Genomic DNA, 24,611 nt, shown 5'->3' with positions numbered 1-24,611 from the left:
TTCTGACTTGAAATGTGGTGGTTTTGGTTTGAAGTTACTTCCCTGTGTTGTTGCAGCACAACGGCGGGACAAGGAATCTCTTCCTGACATGTTTCTGCTGGCTTCCTCAGATCTGTAAATCTTTGACAATTTTAAAATGCAGGAGATTTGAAGCATGTTACTCCTGAACTAATGGATCAGAGCTGCACTGTTATGTCCACTGTATCATTTATGGGAATGTGGGAGTTACATGACATCAAGTTTGCATCCTATGATTACACATGTCATGATATGGGCGGCTGTAGCTCAGTGGGGTAAGAGGGCCGTCCCTCAACCGCAAGGTCGTGGGTTTGATCCCCGCTCTCCCCATTAGCTGCAAGTCGAAGTGTCCTTGAGCAAGGCACTGAACCCCCAGTTGCTTCCCGGGCGCTTCACCGCAGCCCACTGCTCCTTAATAACTAAGGATGGGTTAAATGCAGAGAACTAACTTCCCCTTGGGGATAAATAAAAGTGTATATTTATTTATTTATTTATGATATACCAGTGTTGTCGATAAATTGGATATTTAAAATGGATATATTTTTCATGTTAATAATTCACAATAATATTGGATATCCAGCGCCTCTTACATTATTTAATGTATGACTACATTATAGACTCCACCGCACTACACTTGTATTTTTAGCCTAAATTATCTGTTGAAAATGAGAAAAAAAACACAGTAAACAAAGTTGAAAAAGAATTTGACCAAAAGCAATGTTAGTATTTTCTTAAGATATTGTGCCAATGCCGTTATTGTAAATTATTTTGGACACAGTAGTGGGAATTTGATAAATGTGACATCCCAATTACATACATTTTACATATTACAAACAAATATACACAGAAGATGTCTGATTGATATATAGAGAACATTTTTATTTTTCCTCCTAAATAATATACTGTGTGAATGTAGCTGCAATTAATATGGTCACAAATAGTGATTCTGATGTTACTAAACCAAAAGCCTTTTTTGCACACACGCACACACACACACACCATGTATCAGCCTTTTCATAAGATTTCAGCCTCATTTTATGGCTTTCCTTGGTAGTCATGGAGATAACTCCATCCGCTGAGGAAAGTCGTGCGATACGTTTTTAAAACCCCAGACAAACAATAGTCCTTTAATTAAGGTATTTGTATATAATCATTTATTTATCTCAATGTGAATGTCAATAATACACATTTAATGAAAAAATATTAAAGTCTAAATAATATTTATAATACAAATATTATTAGTCATTAAAGGTTATTTCCTGTATGAAAGCCGTGAAGGGGCAACAACTACTCCTCGCTCGTCACTTGAACGTTTCATCTTCACGCCGGACGTTCACTCGTGAAACGAGAGACCGCGTTACTCCGTTACCTGCAGAGTGTTTGTAGAGGACTAGCGGCACCGCGGCGGGGGAGGACCCATGAAGCCCGCTGACCGCCGCGAGAAGTGAGGGAGGAAAGTTGTGTCAAGTTTTGTGACACGGAGGTGAAAACTTCGTGCGTCCATACCGACGGTTAGCAGCTCGGAGACGGGGAAGATGGCGCGGCGCTGCGGCGGTGCCACGACTCGGTTTCCTGAGGAAATACAGAAAAATGCCAGAAAGATAGCGACGACCGCAGTTTTGTTATGTTTGAGTCTCCTCTTCCCGTCTGCGGCGGAGGCTGGACTGTACAGCGCTTCTGACCAGGTCGTCTTGTTGACTCCGGGAAATGTGGAGTCGGTTTTAATCAACTCCACGGCGGCGATTTTTGCGGAGTTTTATGCTTCGTGGTGCGGACACTGTATCGCCTTTTCTCCCGTCTACAAAAGTCTGGCGAGAGACATTTCAGGTTAGTCCGGTTCCGCAGCAGCTGTAATTATGTTATAATCATGCTTCCCCTAATTCACTCTGCATTGTCTTTATGCACATGATACACCAGCAACTCGTCTCACAGTTAAACATTGGTTACATCTCCCTGTATCTTTTCCTCTTCATGTACATAGAAACAGTGAGCGCACCAAGCTGTTGCTTATATCTGTTAATTAGAGCATGTGATCGAATGAATGTCTTTTTATTCTGGCTGTCCATCACTTCCTCCATGCTGAGTTTGTTTCTGCAGCTCATGAGCCGAATAAATATCACAGAGCCATGGGAGGAACTATAATTAGGATGTTAGTTGAGGGCAACGTTTTTTAATGATTGCAGGAGGCCTGACAGTCGTGGTGTATTTCAGTCTTGTGAACACACACACACACACACACACACACACACACACACACACACACACACCGTCAATAATGGCAACTGGTGTCTTGGAAAGCTATCAAATGCTTTGAAATTATGGTTATCCATTTGATGTTTGAGGATAATAACAAGCGATATTAGGATTACTGGCACCATGGCAGCCCTCAATCTGTAGATGTCAGCTCTAATATATGGTGTCACTTTGTGTAATGCGTTTGTGTTGCCCTCTTTTTTGTGTGGAACAAATACATAGTAATGTGAAACAGTCTATTTCATATTTATTCATTTTTCTTGACAGTATGGACATTTTTGTGTTGATATACTGAAGCACATATTGGCACGCATGGCACAGGGACAACCCAGGACCCCATCCAGTGTCAGCAGGCTGGAGAGTGCAAATCAATGGTAAACTAAATATTTTCTGTGGCTTTATTTCATGCCTGTTGTTCAGAGTGGAAGCCAGCTGTGGACCTGGCAGCTATTGACTGTGCTGAAGATGAGAACAGAAAGGTCTGCACGGCCTTTGGCATCAGATCGTATCCAACTATCAAGGTATTATACAGAATATAAACTGTTTACACAGGCCCACATTCTGGGCTGTTTTCCGTCATTAAGACGACTGCTGCAGTCGGATCCACTTATTTAACAATTATAATCCATGTAGTCTCAAATATGTCACTCTGGCTCCGTCAGACGGAGCTGAAAAAAAGAAACAGAGCATCTTTGTTCTGTTTGTTTTCTCCATATTAATGAAATCAATAGGCAGCAAATTGAATAATCAATTCATTGTTTAAATGGAGAAAAAAACTTGACCGTTTTCAGCTTTTTCAAATGTTGCATTTATCATCTTGTCAACTTAAATAACCGGCAAACTAATAATGAGATCATTAAAAAAAACAAGTTGTAGCCCTAATTTAATGAGTTCCTGTTTGTTTTTCCCTAATGGAAAGCGAGAGAGGAGCAGCTGCAGTTGAAGCAACACTTTGAAAACTTATTCTATATCTAACTTCCTTTACTGCATGACCTAAATGAACGAATACAGCAGAAACAACAACTCCTTAATTCAGCCGGTCAGCTAGTTATATTTTGCAGTAGCAAACCAGAATATTCTTAAACGTACTCTTTCTAGTCCCTTCGCTTCCATTCAACTGCAGTACATGTTCTAAAGTGACCATAAAATCAGGAATGTTCACAGTTTTCCTCCAACATGCCTGAGAGCGGCCTTTATTCAACACTAAAATGCGATGTTTGATTTGAATTAGCATGGAGAGCATAATGTGCATAAAGCATGTGTGTAAACAAAAGATGTATTTGCATGAACTTTGCAAAGGTATTTGTTAAACCAGAGTCGATTCAAGAGTTGTTTACTTTTCACTTTTAAGTGTCCATACTCCATGCTTTAGTGTGTTTTAGTTAACTAGTGATTTCTTCTTAAAACAGATTTCAACGAAGCCATTATCATTAAACACAGCAGTGGAATTGTTTCCTGCATTTTTGTGTTGCTTAACTTGCTTGTTTAAAGAGAAATAATCTTTTTGGGCCATTCGACTTTGACTTCAAAATCTGTTATCTGTGAGTGTAAACACCGTCGAGTCCCAGAAGAGTTAACTTCTGCAGGAACACCGTGGAAACCCTCCAGCTTCACACATCTGCATTTGTATTTGTAGCATATCTGATTAGTCAGCAGTAGTGTGCGTTTCAGAATCGCTCCTCGCTGTCATCCAGCAAGAGCCAATGGCACAAAGAGCTCCCTCTGTTTGGACACACAATGGAGCTGAAACATCTGCGACTCATTTCAACCAGGAAGGATTTGGGTGTCAGGGCGGGCAGAGGGGGAAGCTGCCCCCACCGAACATTACACAACACGGCTTTGCTTCTCTCATGGCTGTGTGAGGGCCGTCTCGTCTGATCTCACCTCTCTCTTTCTCTTCTCTGACTTCCTACCTAACCTAAACCTGCTGTCTTCTCCCCTGCAGTTCTTCCATGCTTATTCCAAGCCTGAGTCGAAAGGACAGGCCTTTAAAGGTACGACGACACGCACACACGGGCAACACAGGCCAGTGGAAAATAAACAAGCTGCCGCTTGTAGTCGTTTGTATACATGCTCAGGTTGTCATTAGTGAGGGATAATCAGCAACGGCGTATCATGTTCTCTTGATGCCCTTTGACCTCCAGCTGCGACTCATGATGTGCGGGTCCTCCGTCAGAGGATCATCGACAAACTGGAAAGCCATGAGGAGCCGTGGCCCCCCGCCTGTCCCCCACTGGAGCCCACCAGGTAAACACACATCCCCAATTTTCATTCGTTAATCTATCTGTCAATCATTCGCTTACTAATATGTCCTGATGACATGCACTGTAAGGAAGGACTAAATGTAAACAAGTCCATATTCTATCTCACACCTACATATCTCACAGTTTAGAATTTTTTTATATCCTTTCTTGCAGTCTTATGATTGCTGTCTAGCTGTAGAATAATGTTTCCATCCCGTTGCATAACTGTATCCTATGTCATCATGAGCTGCTGCACAGTTTTTTTTATTAGTCACAGAATGAGGTCTCAAATGTTTCCACTAAGAAGCAAAGTCTTCATGAGCTCTTCTGTGCGAGGCCTCCCTGCTCTGCCCAAATACGGCTTTGCATGTATTGAGACACGAGCTTTGCACTCAGTTTATTACCATGGCAGTGCAGGAAAAGGAAGCAGGAAGTCAAGTGTATTTTTCTTTTTAGGTTGAAAGGGAAAGTAGCGTTGCTGGCCACAGGAGGTTTTTATTTTCCAAAGGAAATTAGTGGATTTGAATCTATGGGCTTTCTTGCTTCATTTCTCAACCAAAATTTTGGAGAAATGAAGAATGTAACATACTTGAAAACCAGATATAAATGAAGTTTTAAACTTTTAATGTTTATGATTCTGGGTTCGGATGCTGTTCAGATAAAAAATAGTCCTGTGCGGGGATAAAGGACATCACAGGCTATTTAAACCGTTGTAAAACTCCGACCCAAATTAATTAAAGTCTTCTCACTTTAATGTCAGACTTTTCCCTTTTTTTCTTTTAGGATAAAATATGTCCATAAAATCCAGGACTGACTTACTTTTTGATCTCTGCTGGATCAGTAGTTGATCCCTCAGACGTGTATGTGATGTTTGGCTTAGCATAACTCCTACCTGGGATTCCTGTTTTACGTGTTATCTGCTCATCTCTCTCACCAGCCAAACCGAGATCGACAGCTTCTTTGAGACCAACAACGTTCAATACCTGGCTCTGATCTTCGAGGAGACTAAATCCTACATCGGCCGAGAGGTAACGGCTCCCGTTTCCATCAACCTGAGCTGTGCGTTTCTTTCTCCTCTTGTATGTGATTTATTTCCGGGCAGCAAAGAGACGTGCATTAAGTTTCTCTCCAACTACGCATGTCTAACTTCAGCCAATAGGAGAACATTTATGGCATTTATCACATGGCATACACCAATTGTTAAACTCTCTGTGTTTTCTGTTCTTCAGGTAACACTCGACCTGTTACAGTTTGAGACTGTCGCAGTGCGGAGAGTCCTGAGCACTGAGAACGCTCTGGTCACCAAACTGGGAGTGACAGAGTTTCCATCCTGCTACCTTTACTCTCCTGAAGGCAATTTCACCAGACTTGAAGTGTGAGTACCCGTGCAGTCTTTAAATTCCATCAGTGTGTGTGTTCGTGGGTGAATGATGACATGTGGTGTTGAAGCGCTTCGAGTGCTCCGAAGACAAGAAAAGTGCTATATAAGTACAATAGCATTTACCATCCTTCTTTTAGTAGGTTTTTAAAATGAAAACCTACCCTATTTCCTACTTTTGTCCACATGTACATTTTGCCAGCAGATGTGCATCATGAGGTCAGTAGAGGTTACACACTTATGGATATGTTTTGGTTCATGAGATTTGGTGACCTCGTAATTTCAGTTCCTGTCTTCCACTTCCACCTGAGCAAAATGTCGAATTGGCCAGAATAAGTGAAAACCCTTTAAGGGTGTTCAGGACAGAACTTGAGTTCACAGTGTTTCTCGATGAGGGTTACAACTTACAGGAGAAATCCGTGGCGGTGCAGACTCACGGCCTGAAGGTTTTAATGTTCCTTTCCACAATAGCTGACTCGGGACAGCCTTAAACCGGACAAACCTACTTTGTAAACATGCAAATAGAAGAGGCCAAATTGTGGTTGTGTGTTACCATGGCTTAACAATAACAAGTGCACCCTCCTACAGGATCTAACGATGTGTTTTCTATCCACCACGATTTGTCAGTTCAATAGGCTGCATTTACAAATTAAGGCCAACGCTTTAACTGGTCGATTTTCAACAGTAACTTAGATCTAAATAATATAATATGATAATATTCCCCATCCTTATTAGGAGAATTCCCAGGAGAGATGTTGAACCTTTTTATTTTATTTTAATTTTAATTGAAGAGCTAAGTGGGTGGATGTGATATGTGAAAGGAACATGATCTGTTTTTGTAGATATCTAGTATGTTCTGTATATATTGATAGTGTGTGTGTATATATATGTTCTGTATATATTGATAATGTGTGTATATATATATATATATATATATATCTTGATAAACCATCTTATCTTAACAATAATTTCCATTTGGCTTGATCTGAAATACACCAACAACATGCTTATTTCCCCTTTTGTTCCTAACGTCACAATTTTTTCTTTCTGCCGTAAACCTCATCGTGTGCTCATTATCTGAACCCTATTCATGAGAATACTTTTAAACATCTGGCCTCTTAATGGGATCAGAGCATCAAAATCGCTCCCATTATTCACTATCATAAAGCAGCGCTGATCATTCCTCACCCTGCAAATTCATCTGCTGTTTCTGCCTCTTTGTTTGGCTGTTTCAATAACTTGGCATGCAAAGAGGACTCTTTTTAGTTGACAAATGCAAAAAGGAAATGATTTATTGCTGATTTATTTATTCACCCCCCATCTCTCCCCTTCCAACCCCGCTCTTTTCCATCACTGTACAGAGGGGAGGTTTTTTAATTTCTTGCATGAAAACAATGCCATTGCTTTTCTGGCTTCACCTGCCAAACAAGCCCCAGCCGCACACAGCGACAGATGGCCTCCCATCATCGCTGAATGTCTGATTGATCCTGGGAGAGCGGAGTGTGCCTGCGTGTGCCCGTGTGTGCCTGTGCCTGTGTGTGTGTGTGTGTGTGTGGGCCTTGTGTGTGGAGAGGGCGTCTAACATCCGTCATGCATGTGATGTGTGCTGGTCCCAGGTGAATGCATTCCCTCCCAGCTCACCCTGATACCTTCCTGCCCGCCGGCCCTGGGGACCGCTGGATGAATGGCTCTCCCTCCACATCTGTACACTCCCACCAGACACGCTGGTGTCATTGAGTCCTGGTCTGGTGTGAGTGAGCGTGGGCACAGAGTATCCATCCTCCTTATTACCATCCTGTTCCAGTTTTTACGATGCTCTCTCTCCCTCTCTCGCTCTCTGACCCTGACAAGGGGAGAAAGCAAATGAGAGTGAGAGGGAGGGAGAGAGACAACATTAATGGCTGCGGTTCCAGTTGCAGGGTTATCACAAGGCTAAATGATCAGCTCTCTCTCTCTCTCTCTCTCTCTCTCTCTCTCTCTCTCTCTCTCTCTCTCTCAGAGTTCCATGCTACTCTGGCACCATCTGTTCAGCATTTAAAATGCATTCCCGTAAGTGTGTAAAATATATGGCCACAAAAAAAAACAGGTCATAAACCATTTTTGTTTATAGCAGTTGTCTGCTGAAACGAGACTAAAATTAAAAAAAATTAAAACCTGAGCATTTTGACATGGCTGAGGTTTATGTAAACTACAAGGCCAAAAGTGTGTGGACAGCCAAACAATAAACCCACATGTGATGTCTTAACATTTCATTCCAAAATGAGGGGCATGAACAATCTGCCATAACAGATTCCACTCTTCCACGAAGGCCTTAGACAAGATGTTGTAACTCAGCTGCAGAGCTTCGCTCCCGTTCTGCCACACGACCACGAGTGTGATCGACAACCGATGTTGGGTGATACGGTCTGGCTTTCAGTCTGCGTTTAAGTTCATGCTTCAAAAGCGTTGGATGGGTCCCGTTCTTTCACAGCTAACCGGAAAAAACATTTATTTGTGGAGCTCTCTTTGTGCATGGGATGATTATCATGTCGAAGGCAAGAGTGGGGTGTCCACACACGTTTGTGCATTAAGTTTATGTTGAGTGACCTAAGGGTCAGTCTCACCTGTCCTTCTCTCCCGCAGCAACATTGAGGCTCGTACTTTCTACTCTTACGCCCTCCAGAGGCTGCCGGGAGTGACGCGGTCGGGGAAGCCTCCACCGGTCACCGCAGACGTCCTCGCCAACAACACTCAAGAGCCCTGGAAACCCTTCAACGGGTATGAACAATACATGCTGCTCTGTCTTTCTGTCTGCTCAAGCTTATTATTATTGACATGAGGTGTGTTTCCAGGTCCAAGGTGTACATGGCCGACCTGGAGTCGACGCTGCACTTCTCTCTGCGCGTGGAGCTGGCTGCTCACACTGTCATCAAAGGAGAAGCCCTGTCTTCTCTCAATGACTACATCTCTGTCCTGGCGAAGGTAGAGTTAATAGAGAGGGCCCTTTAAATATTAGAAATATTGTTTAACCATGTAATTAACACAAAGTTCAGATGAACTATCTGATTTTAAAAAAGAACACTTGCCGTACAAACATGCTGTATTTAAAACACTCTGTTGCATAATAAGCAACTCTTTCACTTTTTTCCACATTTTCTTATCGGTCCTTGTAACTTTTTACTACAAACTATGGATAACTATTTGTATTTATATTTTAAACAAACCAGGAAATTGTCTGGAAATTTGTCAGAAAACAAAAAAAGAGTTGCACAAATGTGTAGTTACAGCAGGTCACCACCAGATGGAGAGTGAGACAGCAGAATGGTTGATCACGTTGTAGATTTGAGTTGTTTTTGCACCATTTAGCATATGGCCCCCTTTTAAACAACATGTTTTTGTTTTTATTATTCCTTTAGAATCCATTTGATTATTTAGAGAATCTACTCAGTTTATTGTTTTGTTAGATGTACTTTTGCTTTTACAAACACACACACACACACACACACACACACACACACACATTATTGGAAGCAGAAGTAGATGCCATTGACTAGAACAGACACTCTCTTGGGTATAGTTGACCCTCTTCATGTTGGCTCCCAGGGGCATTGGAGCGTGGCTGCCACCCACTCGCTACCCACTCTTCTTCCTCTTCACGCAGTTTTCCTATACGTGGTTCCCCACAGGCATCTCTATAGATACATGTGAACGTGCCAGTCCTCTGTGGTTCACCAACACAACCATCTTCAATCCATCTTTATCCGTTAGCGATCTCCTTCAGCCTCGTTCCCTCTTTTCCTCGCTGAAAGTGTGCCAGCCAGAAAAAAACATGTTGTGATGATGAGGCCTGAACCTGAGAGCCCTGTCCCTCTTGCTACGCACCAGGCTGCGTCACTGCCCTAGTCTGCCACCAATCTCTGTGATTATATCTCCCTCTCTAGGGAGGAGTTGTATCGGCGTGGGTGTATCAGTGTATGAGGTCTGTGTGTGCGTGTGTGGTGGTTGTGGTGAAGGTGGTGGTGGGGGCAGAGCACTGAGGCCTCCCATTAGCTCCAGTTTGTTTAGTCAATAGCGGCCGGTCCCAGTGGTATTTTTACTCTCTCCCCCTACCATGATGGACCAGCCGCTCAGCAGGGCTTTGTGTTGCTGAGGAGGCCGTCACTGCTGACCGCGACTTGTGACAGTCCGTATTGTCGTTTGACTGAGTGATCTCGCTTCAAAGAGTCTGGATCCTTTGTCAGCCCGCTTGTTAGGAACACTTCATGTAAGACGAGCACGTACTTGGATTTGAAACCAGAATTAAAGAGAATTTGGTTTATTTTTTAAAAGCAAATATATTCTGGTGCATATGATGCCATTCATATGCAGAATATGAGAAAATTAAAAGTATTTTAAGCTCAGAAGAATCGTAAACCTTCTTTTCCTCTATTGTTGTTTTATTGTCTTTATTCAAATGACTGTTGGTTCATGGAGGAATTATCTCTCTTCTAGATTACTGATGCAATATCTAAATATCTACCACCTGAACTCTGCTTGAGTCATGTGATTAGATGAGAGTGAAAGTGACTCACCATGTCCTGACCGCGGCGTGAGTGTCATCTCTTCATGCTGGTGACACATTTCCTCAATCATCATGCACATTTTTATTTTTACCAAACTGAATAATTCCTGTAGAGCGTATTTGCATACATCATGGGTGATATTGTGTGCGCTTGCCATTATGAAGGTGTAGAAGGTCACAACTAATTAATATTTTCATTTCTAAGCAGCCACTTATTTTCTTGATTAATTGATCAATAATTCTCTTTATAAAATCATATAATTTAATCATTATTGTTTTGTACATCTTGAGGACACGCAATCTCTTTGTGTAAAGAGACATTTATTTATCTCCTTCATGTTTTCATTGTATTTACTTGACCTAAAAAAATATTACTGTTCTGTCCAAGAATTGTAATTCCACGAATTGTTTGTTTCTTTTCAATCCACGATAATCCCATCATTGCGTCTCCACCCAAACATGAAAACATGGAGGTTGTTTTCTGTTTGTTCTTTTTTTTTGACCCCGTCATAATATTACTGGATTTACTGTCTTGTCAGGCTGAAGCCGGATTTATGAAGCCTCTACATGTATTTTAGGATTACTAAAGTGGATCTTGGGAAGCATGGGAGCATTATCGCGAGGTTTTTAAGGATTACACCTCTATCCTGCTTTTCTTGAAAGAAGCCCTTCAGCCCAGAGGGGACACGGGGGCAGGGGAATAAAAGAAAGAATTAAGAGGGGGGATTTGGACTAAAGGGACACAGGCTTCGTGCTTTGCACGTCAGCGCTCAGGATAGTGTTCAAATATACCTATATTACTAAAGATGCTCCAAGCTTTTCTTAAAACCAGCTGTCTGTGTAATTATGGATCCTCTTACTTTAAAATAAGCAATTCCAAAAGAAGTTGATTCATTGAACTGTTTTTATTTTGTAGTTTCCCCAGTATAAATAGTGCATAACAAGTATATGTGTCTAAAGATGAGGCTGCTGTTTGCATGGCTGTGGCACGCGTCTGCAGCTCCCCAGGGTGACGTGAAGTTAGATTATGATCAAGGCGCCTCACCCCTGTCTTTTGCCCCGCGCCTGCTTGGTCTGCCCTGCTGCAGCCAACAGATGCCTCCCTCCTGGGACCCTCGCCACAAGGAGCTTGCGGTTTCTCAAGTGCTGCTGATACTAATCGGATCAGGATGACATATTGCCGGGGTGAAGGGGATTGTCATGGTCCAACTGGTATAGGGTCAGGAGGGATAGTGTGTGTAGAGATGATAAAATATTAGTTTTTACACTTGGCATTCCCAGTAATGAATTGGATCTTTTAAATGTATCTGTCGTCTCATGAATGTTATTGGATAAGTGTCGAGTTTCCAGAAGGTTTATTTAGTTGTGTAACTTCGATGCTTGTTTTTGATGCATCATCTAGATTCTAGAAGGAGCATATTGCCTCTCATAATTAGTTACTCAATACTTGCACTGTTTCCAAGAGTGAGTATTCATGAAGGAGAAAAGCGTTCTGTAAATACATCTCATATGTGGAAAACGGACATCATTATTTTTGTCAAAGTTAAAAGAAAGACGTACAACTATCAAACATAGCAAGATGACACTGACTAGTGTCTGATTTCATAAATATCGATTGTACAACTAAAAAGTAGAACACGGTGAACATTTGAGCTTTCAGGCCATCTGCAGACGTGGATAGCTCATGAATAGTGTTGCTTTGGTGATGCTAACTTAAATCCATTAGTGGGAAACACCTGCGATTCTCTTCTGGTTAAATTCATACGCCTGTTTAATGAGCTTTTCTGACCGGGTGGCATCCAGACCCCAGATCCAAACCTAAACCTGTTATAGCACTCTCCCAGCAGCGAGCGAACACACACACACACACACACACACACACACACACACACACACACACACACACACACACACACAGAGCGAGAGAGAGAATATGTTAAATGTCAGCTGTTTATGAACAGCAACACAGGTTTTTGGAGGCCAAGTTGATGAGCGGTGAAAGATGCTGCATGGAATCAAGAGTGCTCTGGTGCAGAGGGAAGGACGCAGGACTCCGCGAGCTTTGGACAAAAAGATTTAAGCAAATCACCGGGGGTCTGGTTAAGTGGTCAGGGTGTAACACAAAGATCCTGTTAGAGGGTGATGAACAGACGGCTGAGCCATTGGCTGAAAGTGGACGTATGTAAGCATATTTAGTTGAACAAATGGTGAAGGCCAAATTTAAAAGAAAAGGTCCACATGCTGGTTGACTGTCTCTGTCGTCTGCGTTCTGCTTTTCTTGTATTGATTCCCCCTCAGTTCGTAGACATCTGTAGAGGCTATTGTTGAGAGATGATCTTCTCTTTCAAAGCAAAGTGGAACTGCAGCAATTAGTCGGTACATTTTAGTCGATTGACAGAAAATGCACAGCCACTTATTTGTCAATCCAACTAATCTTTTTGTTTGAATCGGCTTCTCAGATATGAAGATGTGATGCGTTTCTTTGTCATACGTGACAGTAAACTGAAAATCTTTCCTTTTAGACTCACCGTTTCCCTATTTAATGACTTTATAGATACAATTATCCATTAATGAAAAGATTAAACATACTGTAGTTGCAGAGCTAAATGAAAGTTCCCATTGAAGTTGTCTGCTGTTTGAGTCTTGGAAAAAAAAAAGCATGATCCCTTTGCGTCTATTTCTGAGAAACGGGACCATTATCATACACTTTTCCAAAGAGAGGCTTACAGCAAGAATAGGAAGCACATTTAGCTGAAATGTATTAAAGCGCTCTTCCCTGAAGACATCAGCTGTTTCTATTGTCAGTAATGTATGTGTGAAGACATGTTTGTCTGTGTCTGTCTTCACTCTGTCATCACTGGTATCAGACACCCATCAGCTGGATTTCCTCTTTCTCTTCATGGGCCTCCCTCTGCTAGATACAGTGTCATGTTTCCTCCCAGTTTTGGTTGTTACCATGGTTGTGCTAGTTTGAAAGTAAATACACATCAGGAGGAAGCGCTGAGTAGACAGTGGTTAAGTGGTTGTTAGTGGCTTAGGAGATGGATCTTAATGAAGGACGAGGCTTAAGTTTGGCTGCTGTCACATTTAGTGAGTTTCTTTTTCAGGGAAAACACGCAAACAGAACTCCTGTGCAGATTATAAACCTTGTGAATAACATGGTTGAGGATGAGTTGGCCACTAAGCTAGGAATTACATTTCTATTGGAAGGAAAAACGATGTGTTAACTGTAGGTGAAGATGTTGATATGAACAGCTCATTTTAGTAAAAGGAGTCTGAATGCTAAGAAGTATGAGCATCACTATTAGAACATGAGAAACAACACTTAGAAGATATTAACATTATCAAAGTCTACATTTCATGTGCAGGAAACCATTTAATCATTTAGCAGAAATCGTCTTTGTTATGAATGAATGTATGCTGCTCTTCTATGATAGTAAATTGAATGCTTTTTTATTTATTTTAAATGCAATGGGCATTCCTCGCCATATTTTTTTGACATGCTATAGACTTGATATTGAATGGATAATCAAAACCAATAATTGATAAAGAATATAATTGTTAATTGCATTCCGTCTTCCATCCCATTTGCCCATAAATCATCAAGTTTTGTCTCGTACAGTTATCACCCGTGACACCGATGTGCCCTGTTGTTTTATATCTGCAGTATTTTCCAGGCCGTCCAGTGGTGATGAACCTTTTGAAGTCTTTAAACGCTCGGCTACAGAACCAGACTGGCGATGAGATTTCCTACGAGGCAATCAGAGAGATACTGGATAACTCGGCTCAGGTGAGTCAAGAGAGAGCTGTATAGATGCAACATATCCAATACGTTTTCACTATGTGCATCCATATTGCAATGAACTTTAGCCTCTTTATTATCATTTAAGCCAACATCCAAATTGTTCCCTGCTAACTTTTGTGTCTGCCATCCATCTCTGGTATTCATTGGATTCAGAGATCTGTCCATTACGTGCTCCATTGAGGAGGAACATTAATGCAAATTGAGGAAATTCGCATACTTTTTAGAGCCTGAAACGGCATCTTAAAGGGAGAAAGGGAGACAGGTGAGCAGCTTCAGGAAGAACAGAGGGCAGGAAATTGCATAATACCCCAAGTCTGATTTGAGGACGTCTGTCTCAGATGAGCCTCCTAGTTCCACTAAGATATCAAGGTCACCTGTCAATCTGGGCACATAATCAATTCAAACTCATCTCAGTCACCAAACTGATGCCTATCTAGTCAAAACATGTTCAAATGTGATCTTGTATGAGTCGATAAAAATGTATTTTACAAATATTCAGATTTCTCAATATGTACTTTGTCATTGTCTCGGTGCCAGCACATACAGCTGAGACTCTATGTGCTGTTGTCTTTGGAAGGAAGTCTGCATGCCTCCAGTACCGCCCCTTGCAAATTGAAAGAGTCACTTACTTACATCATTAGCTTTTAGCAGACAAATCAATTGATCAATGGAAAGGTATGAATAGACTCAGAGGAAATGGACTCTGGACACACACACGTACCAAATCTTTACTATTGGCATGTGAGTAACCCTGTCAATCACACCGGTGATGGCAATGCATGGCATTGAGAGAAACGACTTTACGTCAGAGAAAATATCTTATCGGATTCAACTGTGGCTCGTGGTTAGAGATCTGGATACTCCTGTTCATTAGTGGAGGGCTGAGCCATTAACCTGAGATTGACTTCCTATTGATCAAGAAAACTACGTGGAAGAGCTTTCATTAAGGTGAGGGGAGATGCTGGAGAGCCTCTACTTTTTAAAGAATCTTTGGAGTCTCATTTAAAGGATGAAGCTGATTTTATTCCACATTTCTTTTATTGTCAACAAATCCCATGAAATGGCCCAAACCATCAAAATATGAATTCCTCTCTGTACTTTCCAGCTTCCGTACTCTGTCAATGGCTCTCACACATTCACTCTCACTGAGAAATGTATTTTAAAAAACAATTGTTAGAATGTTTTTAAACTTTCCTGAAACAGGAGTTTTTTATATATAAATATTACTCAAACAGGATTAAATCATACATTTGTTAGTTATTCTCAACCAGGGGTCGTTGTAGTCATGTTTGTCGTAGTAAAAGAACACATCTGTGTGGTGTTATTAGGTGTTGGTCAGCAGTGGACTCATGAAAACTAAAGCGACTATTTGATTAGTCGTTCACTATTAAGTTAATCGGCAATGATTTTGATAATCGATTAATTGTTTTGAGTCATTTTCAAGAGAAAAAATGTAAATCCTCCAGTTGCTTAAACGTGAATATTTTCGGGTTTCCTTCCTCCTATATGACAAAACAAGACATTTGAGGACCTTCTTTGGAAAATACTGAGCAATATATCTTTGCAATTTTCTGATATTTTATAGACCAAACAACTAATTAATTATTCCAGAAACAAATCAACAGATTACACTAAAATAATCACAAATGATACTTGTTATCAATTCATTGTTGTGGAATAATATAGAATGTCACCAGATTGATCCTTGAAGCTTTTTCTCTTTGTGTCCTGCATCCCAATTGTCAGTCATTTGTATTTGTTTGCCTTCCTCTATTAGTCTGCAGACACAGCCTTGCCTGAAGGAGTGAGATGGGTGGGCTGCCAGGGTTCACAACCCCACCTTAGACGTTACCCTTGCGGCATGTGGATTCTCTTCCATGTTCTCACTGTCCAGGCCAAGAACTCAGGAGGCACAGGTACACACACACACACACACACACACACACACACACTGAGGTTGTATTTCTGTAAATGAAAAGGCCCATTGAAAGTTCACGCAGACAGAAGTGGACTGAGGATGAGGGCTTTGTGAGGCTTTGTAAACAAATTAGCTTAGGAATGTTGGCTGGAAAGCTTTCATTCCCTCTGACCTCATTTTAACATCACACACAGAAACAAACAAATATCATGATCACGTTTTGACCAGAAGTGTCATTGATTTTTTTCTTAACTTTTTTGTCACAGCTAAAATTGAGCCTAATTGTGACTGTGTGAAAAAGGATTATGTTAGATTAGTGGAATGTGAGTGGTTAATAAAACAGGCAGATGACCGGAGGCTCCACCCCTGGCAGGAACAATAATCTCCCTTCAACACACACCACACACACACACACACACACACACACACACAGAGGTTAATCCTGAGGTTTACGGACCATCATGTGACCTGCAGATGGACTGGCCCAAAAGGGTGTCCATCTGGCCCCCCACAGACCACCAGTTTATTGGGCGCACAGACACACATAGCGTACAGTATCGATCATAACATGAAGCTCCATTCATTCATAAACACCGGCTGCATATAATTAAAGGTGTGAACACATTGGTAAAGGTGTGACCACAAGCCCCTTCCAATGTTCATGAAGAGGACATTCACACACGCACTCCCAGCCACACTCCCACTGTCGGTCCGATACATCTGAAGGTCCTGCTAAGCTGAGAACAAAAGCAAACGGCTCCAGGAAAATATGTTTGTGGACTGTTGAAGTCCTGAGACGACAGCATGGCCACCATTCACACAGAGCGTTAACTGTAGTTAATCTCCAGATTGGGTTATCCCATTCGCAAAGATAATTCATCTCAATATGGGGTTAACCCAGCTCTCTGACTCCTGGCCCACATAACCGTGGGAATCCAAGAAGCGGTGGACCCACACTGCCATTAGCAAGCTAACAGTTCATTTTAATGTATAGATGCAACCAGCTTGTAATCCATGACAATTTGCATTCATTCATGCTCTTCTAAATATGCTGATTTTCATTCCAGCTTTAACCACCGTTTGTTATTGCATACTAAGATGTTGCCACAAAAACATATAACGTAACTAAATCAGGACTTGGAACAATGTTGGCATTTCAAAAGTGTTTGTGATTAGTTTTTTGTAGTTTGTTAATTTGATGAGATTACTGGTGATCAACATAAAATGGCATTTCCCTTCCAGATCCCAGGGAGGTGCTGAGTGCGATGAGAAAATATGTCCACAGCTTCTTTGGCTGCACGCTGTGTGCCGAGCACTTTGAGATCATGGCGAGGGAGAGTTTGTCGGAGGTGAACACGTTCTCGTCAGCGGTGCTGTGGCTGTGGTCGAGACACAACCGCGTCAACAACAGACTGGCAGGTAGGAGTCAGCAGCATCATCTGTCGCTACGTTGCAGAATCCCTTTGGTCCGGACTAGAGGTCTTGGGAACTACCTAGAGACGACGAAATCATCATCACTGGAAGAGAGAATGGGTTTGTGTGTCTTTGTTGTATCGGCTCTGCTCGCTCCAACCTGAACCGAGGTGATGCCACAAACGGTACCTGGTAATATTATCAACTTTTGCCAACGGAAAATCAAAAACAACGGATTCAAGCAAGTCGAGCTGTGCAGTGGAATGCGGCATTAATTTGCGAAGCCATCTTCTGTCCCTCACACTCTTTCCACTCCTCTTTTCCGTGGCTGTTAACACTTTGGGATCTTAAGCATTACCGTACTCATTTTTGGAGGAAGATTTTCAGTTCCAGTTTCCTCTAAAGGTCAGTCAGTCTTTTGTAATGCAACTAAGAGGGGTGAGGGGAGGAGGAAGGATGGATCCTCAGATCAGACACCAGCTGTCTCCCCGTCTCAGACCTCCAAGTATCAGGTCCTTCTGCCTCACCCATATTCTCCTGACCCCCCCTCTGCCATGTTCCATCCTTCTCACACCCTTACTTTGATTCCCCCCCCACTGTCCTCCCTGTCACCTGGAATATATGAGGAGGCATTTATATCCAGGTTATTTATTTAAAAGCAGCATAATACCCACTTATTAACTTTCAGTGTGCTTTATGCAGAAATCTTTACTTTTTGCATCAGAATGCACCTTTTTAGTTTCTCCTCAGAACAGACGTCTTTTCTTGCCTTGCAGATGAAAGCACAAGGTTTTCCCTCCCTTTTGGCCGTGCTGTATCAGCATTTTACACTTCAGTCTCGCGAGTATTAAGCAGCTCCTCAGCATCCCTCCTCCCTGGTCCGTGTTCATATGATTTTATTAGGCACAGGGCTGTCATTAACAGCCCACTTTGTTAAATCACTATCTTTTGTTTGTGTTGACTGCCCCCTCTTCTAACTCAGGCACAGCTTGTGTCCTGAACAGCAGGGGCCAGCAGGACACCCGTCTCTGCGAGTATCCGCTCCCCAGACACTTAAACACTCCTCAACCCGCCGCCTTCACCCATCCGTCTTCCCTTGCTTCCTCTATCTCTGTTGCAGTTTTCCTCTCTTTCCACTCACCATCCCCTGGGACTCATATCCTCCGCTTGACAAGTAATGGCACAGCATCCTCGCAGGATGGGTCCCCCAGGAACCAGCCCTCTTTATACCCCCCCCCCCCCCACACACACACACACACACAGGCACACACACACAAAGGCACACAAACGTACACACAATTCCCAAGGTATTGTGTGACAGCAGGTGGCAAACACCACGACACAAGCCACACACGCTGCCCCTCCTTTCCTCCCACTCCCAAACACACACACACACACACAGCCTTTCCAAGCGTGGGTCAAGTTGTGGCGTGTGGCAGCGGGCGTTAGTCATGGTGGAGGGTGAGTCGGGGGTCCACAGGGGATAAGTCGGGTGAATCGCAAGGAGAGGGAGGGAGGGAGGAGACGGGGGTTTGGCTGTGTTTGTAGCAATAAGCGGCGGCGTCTCCCTGAGGAGAGCACACTCCAAGCCTCCCTCCACTCAACCCCTCCTCTCCCCTTTGCCTAAAGTGGAGCTCTTTAGCAGGCTTCCCCGCCCCTCCTTTCAGGAGCAGCCATGCATGAAAGAGCAGCTATTTGTAAAGCGGTCGAACAATTAATTTAGCTGGCAACAAAGAGGCCCCAGGGCCCTCGGTCTCCTCGCAGCAGCAGCATGAGACCAGTGGCAGCTCAGTCCTGTTGCTGCTTGTCAACAGGCGGAGACTGATTCACATTTCTCCAGACGACACAGCGGCAGGCCTGCCGCCTTCATGACCGTGTGACACGCAGCACAGGCTCTGTGCACGGCTTCATGCACAATGGTTAGACCATAACGATCTTTATTAGACTACCGGGAAATATTTCCATACTTTGTATCGCTTGTGAAATGTGATTATGATAGTCTTGAAGGTAAAAACACAATGGAGATAAATTGTTTAGAAATTGTGTAACTTTTACTTTTACTATTCGGCCAGTTTAAAAAAAAGTCTTATTTAGTTGTTAAGGCCTCGCACCAGTTGTTGCGGTTCCTGACTCATCGGATTAGATCGGTTTTGGTGGTGTTTCCTTTTTGCTGTTCCCGTGTTCACAACCTGCTCAAATACTAGATCTGACCTTTTTATAACCACGTCACCACCATACTAACCAGTAACATTATTCCCTCTGCTGTCAGCCGTGCTTTTATCCTTCTGCAGATAGTCATGTCATACTCGGCATTTCACAATACAGCCACTGTCGTGATATGACATCTTTGTATTGCAGTTAAATTTACACCAATGTGTTTATGAACAATATGATGACCTTTTTGAGAAAAAAAACTTCTGTTTAAAAAGTGTAAGACAAACTACAGTTAGTAAGGGTTGGACTTGAACCCAATGCCACAAGGATCAGTGGGATTTATAATATGTCTTTATATCAGCGCAGCCTCAATGATCTCAATGATCTCAATGTCATGTTCAAAGCCAAAATGGCAATCTGTCACTTTATGTTCTGTTTTGCTGGGACTTTAATTACCTTTTTAGGAGGAAATATTGCAATATTTTCTGTATGTTTTCAAATGGCAGTGTGTAGATATGAGTCTTAGACCTAATTGCATTATCCCTGAAATCTTTGTAATCGTGTCTGATTTACTCTCCGTTGGCTCATAATGTTGAATAAACTAAACTACATATTGAATACCATTTTTCAGTATTTTATAGTTTAAGATTATCTGGAGATGTGGAAGTGTTAGATCTGTCATAAAATAAATATATTTATTGGTCTCGATTATTTAAATGAGCATAGAAAGCCTGACATCAGCGGTGGAGTTGATCCTCACTCACAGAATTAGTGCTGAGGAAGCTAGTTCGACGTGCTGAACAATACATATTGATACCTAATGAATATGTATGAGCGTCGGTGATGACATTGCCGTGACAGGCCATTGTGGCAATCTCAATATGGCTGGTATGGCTAAAGTCACCCTGGCCGCAAACTTGGCAAGCTGATTTGAATAAGGAAAGAGAGCTGAGGTGTGTGTCTGTGTGTGCGTGTGCGCTCACCTGCTGAAATGTATAAAAGCCCCCACACCCACAGGCTGCAGCACACAGTAAAATTGATGTATCCTTTATGTAAAGTACTGTATGCAGAGTACGTACACACACATGCATATGACTGAGATTAATCTTGAGCGGCAGAGAGACGGAGAAGAGAGCAGAGATGGAGGTGATGGTGGATGATGTAAATTGACAGTGCTGTAAAGTGACAGACCTGCTGCTGCGCCCCTTTTTAGACACACACACACACAAGTCAACTTGTGTGTGCGTGTCTTTGTTGTGTATGAGTATTTGTGGGTGTGTACACCTGGTCCTGCCACTCTGTTTGCATGGATGCCCTGTTGTGTGTGAGTAACGAGGGGCGTGAGTGGGCAGCGGCTACATGAAAGAAAACATGTTAAGGAGAAAGTTTCTAATTCATTAAAAGGGCAGCTCCCCTCTGAGGTTCTGTTGCTCTCATGTTCAATTTGGAGATTGGAGTTGGCTTTCAAAGGGGTGTGAAGGGACAAGACAGGTGGTCCAGAGCAGCGAGGTCTGCTGCCTGAAAACGGGGAGTGTGTGAGAGTGTGTGTGTGTGTTTGTGGGGAAGCTGTCCACTTTGGCCACATCTATTATCTCACCACCCCTCCCACTGGGACATCCCAGAAGCCCATTGATCATTTGTTAGACCCTGTCATATGCTCTCACAAACACACACACACAAACACACACACACTGACACACACAAATATCAATCCCTAGATTACGTGCACACAAAAACACAGACCGATGATTTACATATACACACTTAAACACATACATACACATATGCATATAGGCACTTAGTTTTTACGAGCACTGTGACGAGATCAAATGGGTTCAACACAGATTGCATCCAGTCCTCAAAGCACTTACATCCTCAAGCCAAGGCACCAACAAGGGGAATAAAAGAAACAACAATGGATGAAGGCGGCTGACTGGATGCTTTATGCGATTCCTGTATGTGACAATGAATCGGGATCCATGGAAAACATGTTGGCGTCGTATATAATCTACTTTAAGACGGGGCGGTACTTGTTAAAGTGACAACGCTGTAATAGTGGAACAAATGGGACTTTTTTGTTAAACTCCTGCATTCAAATATTGACTTTAGAGTCTGGGCAGCTCATGTTCCAAGTATGTAAAGCAATGTGAAATATTATTTGTGGTGGAAAACATTGACCCTGCTTCTGTGTTTTTATCCCTGCAGGTGCTTTAAGTGAAGACCCCAACTTCCCAAAGATCCAGTGGCCTTCCCCAGAAACGTGCCCAGCCTGCCATTCGGTGAAGGAGAACGGGGAGCACAGGTGGAGCCAGGAGAAGGTTCTTCCCTTCCTCATGTCCCACTTCTCATCCAGCAATATCCTCCCAGGTACAGGTTAACGCCGTAGTTTCTTTTCTCAAGAATTCAAGTATTTTACCAAACTACAGAAGTGTATTTCTTCCGTCAACCTGCCTGTGATAACTCCGCTCGATAGACATCTGCTCCACGGTTGAGCTCTGTTGACCATGATGCTAACGGACGTGTGGTGAAAGATTCCCCTTGTCAACAAATGGAAAGAGCCGAGATAATCCCACCGTCACCCTCGCATCCAAATTCCTTGTACAGTATATTCTACTCTTTTTTTTTTTAGTGGGTTTAATGTAGTTTTTGCTTTTTCACTTCCCCCTGCGACAATCTTAATTTGAGTTTCCCCAACTGTATTACATTGTAAAGAGTGAAAAGCAAAGACAGAATTTCTGAGTTGGAGTAAGGTTGACCGTTGATTCAGATAAATGGAGGATGATAAGTAAAGCATCTAATTCCAGATTAGTGGTGATGCCTTTAGAAATGATGTCTGTCTGTCTTCTCCTCGGCCTGTCAGACTACCTCGAGAGCGAAAGCCAGATCCTGGTGAACCAGAGGGAAAAACATGCGAGTCAGCAGCGAGCTTTAGAAGCTCAGGAACGTGTGCAGAGGAAGGCCCGGGAGGCCGTGGACTCCATGACGCATCCTCCGCCATCGCAATCCACTGTGCAGGACGAGGACGAGGAGGAGGAAGAGGAGGAAGAGGGGCCGCAGGATGAAGAGGAGGAAGGTGGAGACACTGCTGCAGGAGAGGGTAAAACATCGGAGACGACCCCCTGGGCCAAACCTGAAATGGAGGTGGGTCGAGGCCGGCGGCAGGCCCGCAGGAAGCCGAGCATCGTGGCTTTGAGGATGCGAGAGCTGCAGGAGGACATCGTGGACCTGGACTCCTTCGTCAACCAGCACTACAAGGCCAAGGCGCTGCAGCTGGCGGCCTCCAGCCGGGTCAAGCGGCGCACCCTGCAGAGGAAAGAGGAGCAGGATCCGGGGCCCGTGTTTGGGCTCGGCGTGGAGCTGGACGCCGGGCTCGGGATGGCGGGCCTGCAGCCTGTGGAGGCAGACTTTATGCTGGACATGGGGCAGCAGAGGAAGCAGCTGCAGAGGCGAGAACTGACCGGCCAGCACTTCTTTGAGGAGGCCGAGTTGAGCCAAAGGCAACGCTGGATGTCTGTCCTGAACATTGGATTCTCCAAAGTGGACATCAGCCTGTGTGTCATCCTTTATTTCCTTTCCTCCATGTGTCTTCTGGTCATGTATCTTTTCTTCAAAAACCGCCTCAGGCTACGGCGGGATAAAGTCGCCCTACCCTGAACCTAAGTGTATCCAAATTTCAGTCAGCAAGGCTTAGCGTTGGTCCGGTTGGGTTACTGTGGGGCGGTCCTCGGCGGTCCGCTCCACCGGGACCTGCAGCCAAGGCAGCCCTGAATGTCGTGGGTGTGTCTGAATGGGGTGGAGGGAAAAGAGAAAATTATCATAATCTTTTATTTTCGTTTGATCATCAAATTAAACCCAATATGAGATTAATTAAATTTTTTTATTTGAATGAATTAACTGCAACTAAAGCATTTCTACAAGGTGATTTTAGTTGCTTTTCTAAAGTCTTGGTCATTTGTAACAGTTTGATTTCTTTCTTTTTGATCTTTTTGATAAGGCCTCCAAGACCTCCTAAACTTCTTCTGTGTACTGGTGACCAAAATATATATTTTTATTTCAGTCACAATTTTTATATTGTACTCGTTAAAATATTTGAATCATTTAAATTACTCAAATAGGTTAAAACAAGTCCTGTTAAATCTTAAACTACAGAGTAACTGTTTTCCCTCCAAATAAATAAATGAGGTGTATTTGTTTAAGATAATTAATGAAGTATTAAATGAAATGTCACAGCATTTCTTTAACATTGAGACCGGGCAGTCCCTCACTGCGCTGCGTCACATCGCTGAATGCTGTGACCAGCAGGTCCACTAACTTTCCCCCCAGAGCAGCGGAGCAGCTGTGTGCTGCTCCTCTCCTCCGAGGTGGTTTACTGTCCATCACACTGTCGCATCTTATCCTATGACATCACACCGCTGAGTCCGCACAACCGCTCCTCTGGTTGTTTGTGTCGTGGAGCGAGTGGCGCATATGTTCACGCTGGACAAGGTTTTAGAATAAGCGGGATTTGTTTTGGGCTTTTGTCCACGATGTAAATCCTCGGCCGGTCGTCTCAAAAACACTGTTTTCTGTTTGGCTTCTTCGCTTTTGTCTGAATCAATAAAATTATTTTTGATAAGGACTCATTGTGTTTGATCTGCAGCTGAAACCGGGTCACGGTAATGGGCTCATTGTATCACTTTCTTTTCAACAAATAAGATGAATTTGCAGACGAGGGGTAAACCTCGTTCCGGTGTGGATGGCACGGATGTCAACAGAGGTTTCCAGAACCTCCCAGATGTTCTTCATTGCAGGTTTTGGCAAAAACAACTTTCCATTTTGTTTTTTTGTTTTGACCAAAACGACCAGGACCCGAGAGAAGGAGGACCGGGGTGTCCCGAGTAGGAAAGGGG

The 24,611-nt window shown here is 43.0% G+C and overlaps 1 protein-coding gene across 1 annotated transcript; it reads left to right on the top strand.

The window, feature by feature from the left end:
* Positions 1-1,359: 1,359 nt before the first annotated feature.
* On the top strand, positions 1,360-24,340 carry qsox1 (quiescin Q6 sulfhydryl oxidase 1). Its single transcript, XM_056414374.1, has 13 exons — positions 1,360-1,845; positions 2,692-2,792; positions 4,217-4,265; positions 4,416-4,518; positions 5,452-5,542; positions 5,744-5,889; positions 8,515-8,649; positions 8,724-8,853; positions 14,100-14,222; positions 16,015-16,153; positions 17,398-17,574; positions 21,928-22,089; positions 22,583-24,340. Exons 1-13 carry the CDS (start codon positions 1,554-1,556, stop codon positions 23,374-23,376), a joined length of 2,442 nt encoding a protein of 813 aa, XP_056270349.1. The 5' UTR covers positions 1,360-1,553; the 3' UTR covers positions 23,377-24,340.
* The last annotated feature ends 271 nt before the right edge of the window (positions 24,341-24,611 follow it).

This window comes from Pseudoliparis swirei, chromosome 5 (assembly GCF_029220125.1).
Source record: "Pseudoliparis swirei isolate HS2019 ecotype Mariana Trench chromosome 5, NWPU_hadal_v1, whole genome shotgun sequence".
NCBI lineage: Eukaryota > Metazoa > Chordata > Actinopteri > Perciformes > Liparidae > Pseudoliparis > Pseudoliparis swirei.
Note: the sequence above shows the minus strand (reverse complement) of the source record. Positions and strands in the feature narration are given on the sequence as shown.